The sequence below is a fragment of the Lepidochelys kempii genome, chromosome 1 (genome assembly GCF_965140285.1).
Source record: "Lepidochelys kempii isolate rLepKem1 chromosome 1, rLepKem1.hap1, whole genome shotgun sequence".
NCBI classification, from domain to species: Eukaryota; Metazoa; Chordata; order Testudines; family Cheloniidae; genus Lepidochelys; species Lepidochelys kempii.
In genome coordinates, this window is record NC_136380.1 from 296668242 (window position 1) to 296681008 (window position 12767).

At 39.8% G+C, this 12767-nt stretch overlaps 1 protein-coding gene across 2 annotated transcripts in view; it reads left to right on the forward strand.

Moving 5' to 3' along the window:
• Window positions 1–12767, forward strand: part of NELL2 (neural EGFL like 2) — a 238004-nt gene that overhangs the window by 100201 nt on the left and 125036 nt on the right. For both annotated transcript variants that reach the window (XM_073327999.1, XM_073328000.2), the window contains exons 11-12: window positions 2047–2149; window positions 7257–7385. In XM_073327999.1, coding sequence (XP_073184100.1) covers window positions 2047–2149; window positions 7257–7385 — 232 coding nt within the window. The remainder of the gene's footprint in view (window positions 1–2046; window positions 2150–7256; window positions 7386–12767) is intronic.

The window sequence follows — 12767 nt, forward strand, 5'->3', positions numbered from 1 at the left end:
CTTGCTGTCACCTCCTCCAGTAGGATATTGTGCCAGAGCTGCTTTCTGAGCCACTTTACTGTAGCTTTATGAACTGGTGATTATAATTTGTCAATAAATCTATTTCAGAAATTAGGTCTATAGATCAAGAAATACGTGCTGATGGCCTTAGTCATTTGTGAGTAGTACCTTATCTCCCTACTAGTTACATTGAAATCAAGGGGCTGAGGGAGGGTGCAAAATCAGCTGCTTGAGAAATAAGGTCTGAAGTAATTCTGGAAATGCAGCTTAATCTGCCCTACGCTTTTAAGGGCTGTGAATTGCTATTTTCAACACAATTCCTATTGGTGATCAATCTATATATGAATAATAGTCATCAAAGTCTGCACGGTGCTGCCTTATATTTATTGCAGTTAGAAATTATGAGGGCACATTAGTGAACATAGTGAGCCAGAACACCCGGCTTGACTCTACCTGCCTATTGGTAATGGGTACGTATTTGGCCACCTTACTTGTCTCTCACTGTGCTTTTAGAAATGTTTTATGGGAACTTTGGTGATAAAAATTCAGAATCTCAAGCACTGAACTACTTATTGCTGCCAAGAAAGCAACACTAGAAATGACATTTCAGAGCAACAAATCTACATACTGTCAGATGTGTAGATAAAATGAGTACCCATAGGCAGATGCTATTTTATTACCTACATATTTCTACATATAATAGAATCTAGTTAAAGACCTCTGCTCAAGAGAGACTTGAGAGTTATGGCATAGGTCATGATTTCTTGCTTGTAGGCCAGTGTTGATGTTATCAGGGCAGTTTAGGGAATTTCTCCTTCTGGATTTTGTTGTGCATAAACATGGAAAATCACTTTTCTTTTTTTTCTTGGTTGCTGCAGTTAAGCACATTGTCCCATTCAAATCTGAAAAAAACAAAGAAACTCTGCAACATTTCAGTCATGTTTAGCAATAGACCACATTGTTATAATGGCCAATCTTCAGCACGCACACTTACATAAATGTGTTCACTTTTAGGTGGTTTTTGAGTGTTTTGTGTGACATACAGTATAGTTCACGCTCTAGTTTAGTTTGTTACAGGTTCAGGTTTCATTCTGGTTGTGTGCCATGGAGTCTGGGAAGATCAGAAGACTGTTCTTTTTTTTTTTTTGGTCTCATCCTCATCTTTTTCCTGGGATAATAATTTTAAATGAAACACCAACTATATAATAATGGTATATGCAAAGTGTTAGGCACTTTCCACACACAGAGCTTTATAGCTAAGAAAAATTCTGAATTTCAGAAGACTCTGGGGCTTTTCAGGAAGGTGTTGTGCTGCCGTGATTTGTACCTTTGTGTCTCCAAGACTACATCATTGCAATGCACTCTACTTGGGGCCATTTGGAAACTAAAGCTGGAGTACAACGTAGCAGCCTGCTCGTTAAACTGGGTATCTTACTATGAGCATATTACATTTATTCTCTCTGATCTCCACTGGCTGCTAGTGGATACACAGGTGGGGTTTAACATACTGGTTTTGACCTCTGAAGTGCTAAATGGCCTGGCACCAATCTATTTGAGAAACCTCTCTTCTCATGAGATACCACTGCCTCTCCCTTGGGCCATACAGCCACAGTTGAGATCAGACAGGTTACTCAGACTAGAGATCCCTTAAGGTAAAAGAAAGGAAGCTGCTAGCATGGCATTATTTGTGCAGTCCCCCTAGCTTTGATCCCCTGCAGTCCGTAAGAGAACTAATTTGTTGACCTTCTAGGCATGATTTCTGGAGAAGCTTTTGAGGACAGGGAAGCTGCGTGTGGATAATTTTGGGGAAGGATGAGGAATGTTTCCTTATTTTTCATTTACTAAACAGGTGTGGTTTCTGCTATATAGTGGAGGTGTCTGCTGGTTTTGTTTAGTTGTGATTTCAAATTGTCAAAGGTACCTGGAGTTTGAGATGGGCACCCTTTGCTGTCTGTCTGTTATAAATCTAAATGCATAAATAAAATAAAGGCATTATTCATCTGCATTTGTTATCTCCAGTATTGAATAATTACCTTAATTTAATAGGACCACAAAATGCAGCGCACTACAAAATCAGACTGCCCAACCTTGAACTGCCCAGATTCTCAACAAATCTCCTTGTCTCACAGTTGCTGCAAAGTTTGTAAAGGTAAGAAAGTAGCAGGATCTGCCTGTGCTCAGTGTAATGTGCAGTATTTATCATTTATTAATTTTTTATAGTTTTGGAGTAAAACATCTTTTTCGTCACTGGAGATACTGTAAAACTGAATAGATAATGTACACATCAAGGAGTCTGAAAACTGTGTGAATCAGGTGTAATAATGTAAATTTTGCTGAATGGGGCCAGCAGCATTCATGTATTACATACAAAAGAGAAATCCTAAGGGATTATACATGATTGATGTCACCATTTTAAAGTGCTTCATTTATGCATGCACGCGCGCACACACACATCCCTAAGGGCCCTTCTGCGGTGGACATGTGCTTTGCAGATTTATAGAAAATTAGAGTAAATTTGTATCATTTCCCCCTCTTAGCACTTTTCGATTGCCTTCTGAATATAGAATCAAAAGCTTTGGGAATTATAGTGTACTGTACTTCTCAAATTTTTACACATCGGCCAAACAGATGGAATGTGCCTGGACTTTCAGTGCAAGGCTAGAGATGTAAGGAACTGCCAAGGGCTCTGTGACGTACTGTTATAATACTGGGTAATATTGGTACCCTCCCAGCTGTGAGCAGCTGCATCTTCAAAGCAGAAAGTCTGTTCCTATTTCTCCAATAGTTAAACTGTGATAAACTGAGTTCTGGCAGGAAACAAGCCATCACAGTCTTTGGCTTGGGTTAGATATACATTTTGATTTGGGGAATACTGGAGACATGCAAGTCGTCCGCTACACAGACACAAATGATATGATTAATGACATCCAGAAGAGAGATAAGACTAAGATGGAAGAAAATAACTTAACAGAAGTGTGTGTAAGTCTTGAAGTCTATCACAGTCAAAAGGGATTTTTTTTTCCTGGTAAAAACTTACAGTGAAATCTTAAAAACAAACAAAAAAACTTCACTCACTGAGCTCAATAAATCTAATAGTTGGCAGCTGTAGTGCTTGTTTCTGAACGTTTTCAGTCCTGAATGAATCATCCTAGCCTTATCTCTCATGAGCTATGGATCTTATTCTTAAAATCATACTTTGATACAGTGTTAATCTGCAGCACATGTTCTCCTATATTGCTTTGTAGTTTATGGCGATCTATTGATTAGTGGAAAATTGTACACTTACTATTCTGTAATGCTAAGGTTCTGATACAAACTGATAAAAGCCAGGAAATCAAAAACTAAAGGCTGACACTTTGTCCTTATTTCAGACTTCTGTGAGGAAGAAAAAAAAATAGGACAAAGGGTGGCCTTTGCCATTTGTCAGCTATAGGGCCAAATACTGGTCTTGATGTGCACAGCACTCCATCAGCATCAATGGGAGTTGTGAAATGTGCTGAGAGCAACAAATGGCCCTTAATGTTGTTTAAAATGTAGGGATTTTTGCTCCTGAATCTCCTGTTTCACATAATAGCAGTGTGGTAGTATTTTAAAAAAATAAAAATGAATGGGAAGTTGAGAAATGCATGTACACTACTGCAACAAACCATGCCAAGGAGGGTATTATTGTAGTACTTTAAAAGAAGTGTGCCTGAGTTACCATGGTAGGGACATGAAGTTAGTGTCATCATATCAGCAATTCAAAATTCTCTCTGCCTGTACTGTTGATCCTGGTCTGCCTGGTTCTTACACCTTCAGACTGGGCTCATGCATGCAGAGACACTCCCATCCCCCCAGGCCAAAACAGCAATGACCCCCACACCTCTGACTATGCCTTAAAGCAGATTCTAATTTTTTCTCTATTTTAAATGCAAACATAAACATTACTGAAAAGTTGAAGAAGATGGGGGATATTTCATTAACAAGAAATGATGAAGCAGGCAAGTGGAGTTGTAGGGAAAGAGATCTTTATTGAGCATGCATATAGATCTTTGCTACATAATGACAGGTTTGGGTTTATCCTGGCGGCAGCCTCACCCCAGCTTGTACTACTCAGCCACTCCTGTCATACCAAACTAGGTCCCTCCTGAACCCTGATCAGTTCTGTTCATTGTACTATAGGAGCCTTGTGCAAGGAAGCAGGAACTGAAAAAGGAATTGTGAAAGATTACTGTTTGGCTAATCCTAATACTGATTTTTTTAAACAAGTCTAGAGCAATTAAATCACTGAAAATAATAATAAAAAGTAGAGCTGTCGATTAATCTCTGAAAACTCACGAGATTAACTCAAAAAAATTAATCGCGATTTAAAAAGTTAATCACGATAAATCACACTGTTAAACAATAGAATACCAATTGAAATGTATTAAATATTTTGGATGTTTTTGTACATTTTCAAATATATTGATTTCAATACAGACTACAAAGTGTATAGTGCTCGCATTATATTTTTTATTGCAAATATTTGCACTGTCAAAATGATAAACAAAGAAATAGTATTTTTCAATTCACCTCATACAAGTACCGAAGTGCAACCTCTTTATCGTGAAAGTGCAGCTTACAAATATAGATTTTTTTTGTTTTTGTTTTTTGGTTACATAACTGCACTCAAAAATGACACAATGTAAAACTTTAGAGCCTACAATTCCACACAGTCCTACTTCTTATTCAGTCAATCGCTAAGACAAACAAGTTTATTTACATTAACATTTACATTTGTTTACATAATGCTGCCTGCTTCTTATTTACGTCACCTGAAAGTGAGAACAGGCGTTTGCATGGGACTTTTGTAGCTGGCATTGCAAGGTATTTACATGCCAGCTATGCTAAACATTCATATGCCCCTTCACTCTTCGGCCACCATTCCAGAGGACGTGTTTCCATGCTGATGACACTCATTCTAAAAAAATATGTTAATTACACTTGTGACTGAACTCCTTGGGAGAGAATTGTATGTCTCCTGATCTGTTTTACCCGCCTTCTGTCATATATTTCATGTTATAGCAATCTTGGATGATGACCTGGCACATGTTCGTTTTACGAACACTTTCACTGCAGATTTGACAAAATGCAAAGAGGGTACCAATGTGAGATTTCTGAAGAAAGCTACAGCACTCGACCCAAGGTTTAAGAATCTGAAGTACCTTCCAAAATCTGAGAGGGATGACGTGTGGAGCATGCTTTCAGAAGACTTAAAAGAGCAACACTCTGATACAGAAACTACAGAAATCAATCTTCTGCTGGTGGCATCTGACTCAGATGATGAAAACGAATATGCATCAGTCTGCACTGCTTTGGATCATTATTGAGCAGAACCCATCATCAGCATGGACGCATGTCCTCTGGAATGGTGGTTGAAGCATGAAGGGACATATGAATCTTTAGCGCATTTGGCATGTAAATATTTTGTGATGCCAGCTACAACAGTGCCATGCTAACGCCTGTTCTCACGTTCAGGTGACACTGAAAACAAGAAGTGGGCAGCATTATCTCCTGCAAATGTAAACAAACTTGTTTGTCTGAGCAATTGGCTAAATAAGAAGTAGCGCTGAGTGGACTTGTAGGCTCTAAAGTTTTATGTTGTTTTATTTTTGGGTGCAATTATTTTTTGTATATAATTCTACATTTATAAGTTCAACTTTCATGATAAAGAGATCGCACTACATTATTTGTATTAGGTGAATTGAAAAATACTATTTGTTTTGTTTTTTACAGCGCAAATATTTGTAATAAAAATAATATGAAGTGAGCACTGTCCACTTTGTATTCTGTGTGGTAATTGAAATCAATATATTTGAAAATGTAGAAAACATCCAATATATTTAAATAAATGGTATTCTGTTATTCTTTAACAGTGTGATTAGTCATGATTTATTTTTTTAATCTCTTGACAACCCTAATAAAAAGATGGAAAAAGTGGTGCAGCCCAACTGTAGAAAATATTGATGTAGTGTGTGAAAATTATATGGCAGCTTAAAATTACCCATAACCTGTTTGAATTCATCACAGTAAAGAACAGACTCACCAAGTATAGCAATACAGTGGTGCTGGATTTCAAAAAAGCAAATTTGGGAAATTAAGAAACCTACTGAGTGAATGGGAAGACTCATTTAAATCTGCTATTTGGGAGAAAGCTAAAAATACATTAAAAATCTCTCTTAAAAAGAGGAATGCAAGAAACAAAGAGCCAATGTGACTTCAAGAGGAGCTGCTAACAATAAGATTAAAAAGAAAACATCACTGAAATATCAGAGGTAGCACTTATACAAGTATATTCAGTCAGTTAGCGCTTGAAGGGAAAAGAGAAGGGCAACAAAAAAGTAAAATAAGTTAATGTTAGCCGAAGCTTTCAGGGAATATGAAAGGTTTTACAAATATACCTGGGGAACAATAAGGGCTTGGAGGAAAGCAATCCCATTAATAAATGGGCTGCTGAGTTACTGAGCAACGTCCATAAATTACAGCTTTAATAAGAAAAATGAAAAAAGTTGAAGATCCTGTAAAAATAACCATTGACAAAAAGAAGGTAAAGAGATTTAAATATGCCACCTAACAGACATCAGATGATAATAGCTTCTTTTCATCACTGACCTGGAGTTGAACTTGAGACCAAGAGAGACAGGCTCTGTAGCCTATCCTACTCCCCCTGAGATGCTACACTCCTAATATCAAGGTAAACTGTGTGTCTCCTAAGAAAAATAGTTTCCTGAATAGGATTCTGTAGCCTAACTGAGAAAAGATTGGAATGCATTCAACAGAGAAGATGTTTTATCTTTGGATTCATTTTAACTAGGCTTGAGAATTTGACTTTTTTTTTTATAATTTTGACAGATTATGTAGATGTTTATTTTTAAGCATTTTCTGAGTTCTTTGTTTTAAATTTTTAAGTTGTGTGAAATTATAGGGGGGTGTGTGTGTGTGTGTGTTTGTCAGACAATAAATATTTAATGACAGACATCTACATTTAAAAACTTAAAGCTACCTAAGGGGAGCTCTGCTCCAGCTACACTATCTCCCATTGTATACACATTACAGTAGGACTCTAAGTTATCAAGCTGCATTTTTCTTACTTTGCCTGCCTGTAAATTTTGATGATTATAGATGAAAATATTTTTTCATCAGTTTGGGCGTGTATGGTGAAATCGATGTTTACTGACAGTGGTAAAAATCTAATCCTTTCAAGCCTATTTTTAACTATCACTTTTGTTTTCATGCAGGCCATAACTTTTGTTCTGAAGGACATAACTGCATGGAGCATTCTGTCTGCAGAAACCTAGAGGACAGGGCTGTGTGTAGCTGCCGAGATGGTTTCAGAGCCCTTCGAGAGGACAATGCCTACTGTGAAGGTAACCCGTTGTGAAGGTGCTCAGCTGTATAAAGTACTGTGGATTACTGCATGAAGAATGTATTAATTCACAAGTTTTCAAAGTGATGGGACCATTAAATGCAGCAAATTTAATCAGCTAAAATAATTATCTCTCAAATTAAGAATTTTTTAAAAATCCCTGATCTGTGTCAGTTATAAGTTAATATGGCTAAGTTCTTGAATTTGAAGCAATACTTCCACTGCAAAATCTGTTCTCTTTTCATTAATCAGATAATCTAAAAGTCACACATTAGAATAGCTTTTAGTTGGTACACATTTTAATGTAGCTTTTAATCAGGACTTTATTTTGCCACTAGTCTCCTCCCCCAAAATATAGTAAATAGACAGTAGGGACCAGATTCTAATACCTTTATTCACATTGTGTAAAAACTTACTATTTTAACAGTCCCACTGATTTAAAATCAATGTCCCATTTACCAGATAGAGGCAGTTTCTATAGTTCAAATTTTAACATGCTCATAAAATTCTAATAAAAACATCGCAGCTGTAGCAAGATATGTGCCAAATATCACTCTGCTTTTATCTTGCCTCCCTCTCTCCTGCCATCCACCTGTGCCTTTCTCATGAAGGCCTTGATTCTGTGAATGCTTACAACATAAATAACTTTCAGTGGGACCAGTCATATAAGTAAGACATAAGTGCTTGTAGGATTAGGGCCCTCAGGTTGTAAGGATTTGGAGGTTGATTCCTTTGGCTTAACTTTGCAAACAATAATACATATAATTTTATTTTAATGAAATAAATAGTCCCATTGACTTTATTGGGACTATTCACGTGTAAAATTAATAATGTGCATAGGAATCTGCGTGACTAGACTGCAATTCCATTTCACAGAGACCTCTGTTTAATGTTTACTCTAAGACTAGCACAGCATTTTTGACTTATTGTCTTGAGTAGAGCTTTAAGTCATCCAGGAGCAAGTCCTGCACCTCTCTCCATGGCCTTGCAGAGATTTGGCTGTAGGATAACCCAAATAGCCCTTTTATGTAGGCAGGAAATAATGCTGGGACATAGCACACACACAGTCTTTGGAGGTTAGGTAGGAGTTGGGGTCCTGGATCTGCAACTACAGTAACCCCTCACTTAAAGTCGTCCTAGTTAACTTTTTGTTTCATTGTTACATTGCTGATCAGTTAGGGAACATGCTCGTTTAAAGTTGTGCAATGCTCCACTCTTACGTTGTTTAGTTGCCTGCTTTCTCCGCAGCTGACAACCTCCCTGTGCCCCGCCCCTCCTCCCCACAGCGCCTCCTGCCCACTGGCAGACCCTGCAGATCAGCACCTTCCCTCTCCTCCCCCCACCTCCTGCCCGCAGCAATCAGATGGCTTGCGGCATTTTGGAGGCAGGAGCGAGGACTTGGTGCGCAGGCTCTCCCTCCCTCCCCTGTCTCCCAAAAGCGGCAAGCCAGCTGATTGCCCCGGGCAGGAGGGAGGGGGGAGGAACGAGGACTCAGCATGCGAAGTAAAGGGGGAGGAGGTGGGGGGAGAAGAGGCGGGTCAAGGATGGGGACTTGGAGAGAGTGGGCGGGCTGAGGGTTGAGCCCCCCCACACCCCTGATGCTTGCAGAGTAGGGGAAGCTGCCTCTGCTGCGCAACATGCTTCTCCTAGCCTACAGCACCTTCAGCCTCTTTGCCTGCCTCATCTCTAGTGCCAGTGGGCTGTGCCTGTGTGGGGTAAGACAGGGGCACCTCCTCTGTTTAAAACATATACCTGTATTAAATTGCTTGTTTAACATTGTTTAAAATGTATATAATGCCTTTTGTCTGGCAAAAAAAATTTCCGTGGAACTTAACCCCCCCCATTTACATTAATTCTTATGGGGAAATTGGATTTGCTTAGCATGGTTTCACTTAAAGTCGCATTTTTCAGGAACATAACTACAATGTTAAGTGAGGAGTTACTGTATATGGATCCACCAGCTATTTCCCAGTTGAAAGGACAGTGCAGAAGCTGTGGGGAATACTGTTGGCCTGAGACTTTAATAATGGTTTGCTCTACTCTACAGCCTGTAAGGGAGAGAAGGAATCCTGATCTCTGTGGATCTCCCCAGCACACAGTCCAGTTAGAGCCTGTTATATTTAGCGGTCGCTCCTCACACAATATGTGAAAAATGAGACCCTTATCCATGATCCCTTTAGTGAAATGGTTTGGATGAGGGAACAGCAGGTTTTCATAGCTAGGGCCACAGGCAACTTTAAGTCTGGTATTTCCTAGCTTTTGAGTGCTTGACTTCGCAACCTTAATAACCTATATGTGATTTTAAAAAAAAATTAATTGTATATGCAGTTTAGTTGTGTCTGTGTCCATCTCAGGATATTAGAGAGAAAAGGTGGGTGCAGTAATATCTTTTATTGGACCAACTTCTGTTGGAGAGACAGACAAATAAAAGATATTACCTCACCCACCTTGTCTCTCTAATTCTTTGTATTGTATGTTATTAGCTGTTTCTTAAAGTCAACTTAAATCATGAACATTGTTTCTCATACCAACTTCTTGCAAATGCATCAGTATTTTTCAAGTATCATGACTGCTTTTCTTGAATACCATTTTTTAATATTTTTTTATTGTGCCTTTGTAATAATATATAGCAATAATTGTAGTTGTAAAAATCAAATAATACTTCATATACAAGTTACAGGTTCTGGTCTGTAAGTAGGTTCCTAGACGTTGTGTCCCAAAAATGGAACATAATTGAGCTTCTTAAGTCAGAAAAGAACAAGTCCATTTTTAGATTTTAGAATTCTTGAGGTAAAAAGAAATGTAGCCAGGAATGATAGTCTAAGAACAATATAAAACAAGATAAGATTATTTTTAACATTCAGGAAGCAATGATGAATCAGGAATGTCAGCATGTGAATCTAGTTCATAATTTTCAGAAAGAGAATTTTTTGTTATTGTTATTAAGAAACAATACAAGGAATTTGGTTTTGTTAAAGGAAATATAGAACTTCATCTTTTATTAATTAAAATGTATTGTGAAAATAATACTGAGGTCTGGATTAGGAGCGAGGGAGGGAAGGATTGGGAGGTCAGGTGGGAGGACGTGTGTATGTTCCAGGAGCAGTGAGGGAAATTAGGGATGGGGGTGTCTGTCAGCCCCACATTTTCCCCTCACATTTGAAGCTACCGCCCCTTCCCCCTCTCCCCTTGTCATGGCCAGGCCATGTGATAGGGAGTGATGCCTCCCATTCATAGCCTCATTTCTTAGGGCAACATTTGTGGGCTGGAAGGGGATGTGCCTCACACAAAGAGGGAAGGGAGAGAATGAGAAAGCAGGGACACTTACAATGTGTGAGCTGGGGTCTGTGGGGCCTTGCCCCTCTATGGAGGATTTGAGCCCCTCCCTTGACACTTCATTCCCTGGTTGTGAGCTGGGACCTTCGGGGGTGAGGCTGTCTCTCTGGGGTGGTCTGATCTCCTCTCCCTGCCCTCCTTCGTGTGAGATGGGATACTAAATGGGAATAAGAACAAGACAGTGAGCTGAATGGAGCAGTTCACTCCTCTCAGAGCTGTTGTTTCAGGCTGCATTCATCTCCAAGGGGTGTTGTCATTCAACTGTGAATATCTCATTGAGATGAATGGGCCATTTCACTGCTCTCTGAGCCTCCTGTGCTGCAGATGGATGTATAAAGCCCTGTCCTCACATATGAGGCCTAGATTTGGAGTAGGGACTCTACATCTCCACTCTCCTGTCCCTTCCTGCCTCTAGCCAGCACATGTTCTCATCAGAGCCCACCTCCTCCTGGCCCCTCCAGGCTTACCAAGGGCGTGGAATGGCAAGGAGGACTGTGGAGCTGGTGTGGGGCCTCAGACCAGTGGGGGGCAATCAGAGCAATAGGTGAGACGGGTGGAATGTCAGAGAAGTTAGAACGGTTTCAGAGCAGTTGGAGGAAATATATAAGGGGTTGGAACAGTGATTGGAAATGTGGGAGGGTGTTGGAACAGTGCAGGGAAGAGTGAGATGGAAAGGAGGGAGTTAGAGATGTGAATTGAGGGATGTTGGAGGGGCTTTATTTCTGTCCCTCAAAACTCCCCATGTCTGTGCCCCCAATACTGGTCCCTCCCTTTCAAAAATGACCACATTACTCCAGGTTAGTCTCTACTCTTCCTGTATCCTCTCCCCAGATCCTCCATCTGCAAGGTCAATGCTGATGCTGCCCATCTTTTCATGGGGAGAAGTTCTGAGGAGGGAGAATTGAGCTGTGCTGAACAGCCAGACAGATGGGGAATGATGCAGGGGCAGTGAAGAAACCAACATGCAGCCAGTGCATTCTGTAGCCAGGGTAATCATTGCCAAGGAGCCAGAGGGAGTGGAAGGGGAAAGCTGCGCTGTGGTACATAAAGACGTTGAGAAATTATTTATATTTTTTTAAAAAAAGGAAATGAAATGCTCCAGAACTTCATTAACAGAGAGGTAAGGTGGCTCGGTGGTACCTCATGCCCTTCCAGAATGTAGAAAGGGTGTAACTTATACCTCGAACAACCAGGAAATGCAAAGTTACGGATACGCCAGCTCTGCAATGTAACCTTATCTCTTCCTTCTTTTATTGGTATGTTGGGGCACTGCTAACACATACTAACATTCTACCCTCAGAGATGCTGCAGAGCACGTGAGTACTGTAGGAAAAAGTCTAACATGTTCTCTGCGACAGTGAAACTTTGGTTTTGTCAGGCATAACAAACGAGCTACCTACATATGGCCTATACTTAATACTAAGCCTTTTCCTCAAAACCACCCCAGATTTGCTAAATAGCACCACTCTTTCACCAGAAGATTAAGTAGAGGATTCCTCTCAGATATTGCCTTCTCTAACCCTCGACTAAGCCTTGAAGACCACTGTCATGTCTGCCACCACACTGTTCACAAACCCCATGGCAAGAAGACACCATTCTGCACCTCCATGAGCACAGCCTACAAAACTCTGTGCTGAAATGAGGAATACTTGATCCTTCAAGGTCCACATGCACCTCTTCATATCATAGTCGCAATTCTTTCTAACTGCTCCAGCTAATCCATCCACCATGCAATACAGCTATACCTAACACAGTGAAGGCAGCTGGAGCGCATGCAGATAAATGCTGGAATTCAAATCTGTAGAACACAATACAAACAATGGCACATTTTTAAAGTACTTCATATCTAATTATTGTACAATCATAGATTTTAAGGTCAGAAGAGACCATTAGATCATCTAGTCTTACCTCCATCACATGCCAGAGAATTTCGTCCAGTTACTCCTGTATTGAATCTAATAAGTTATGAGTAACAAAAACCTCTTTCAGCAAGGCATCCAGTCTTGATTTGAAGACACCAAAAAAGATGGAGAATCCCTCACTTCCC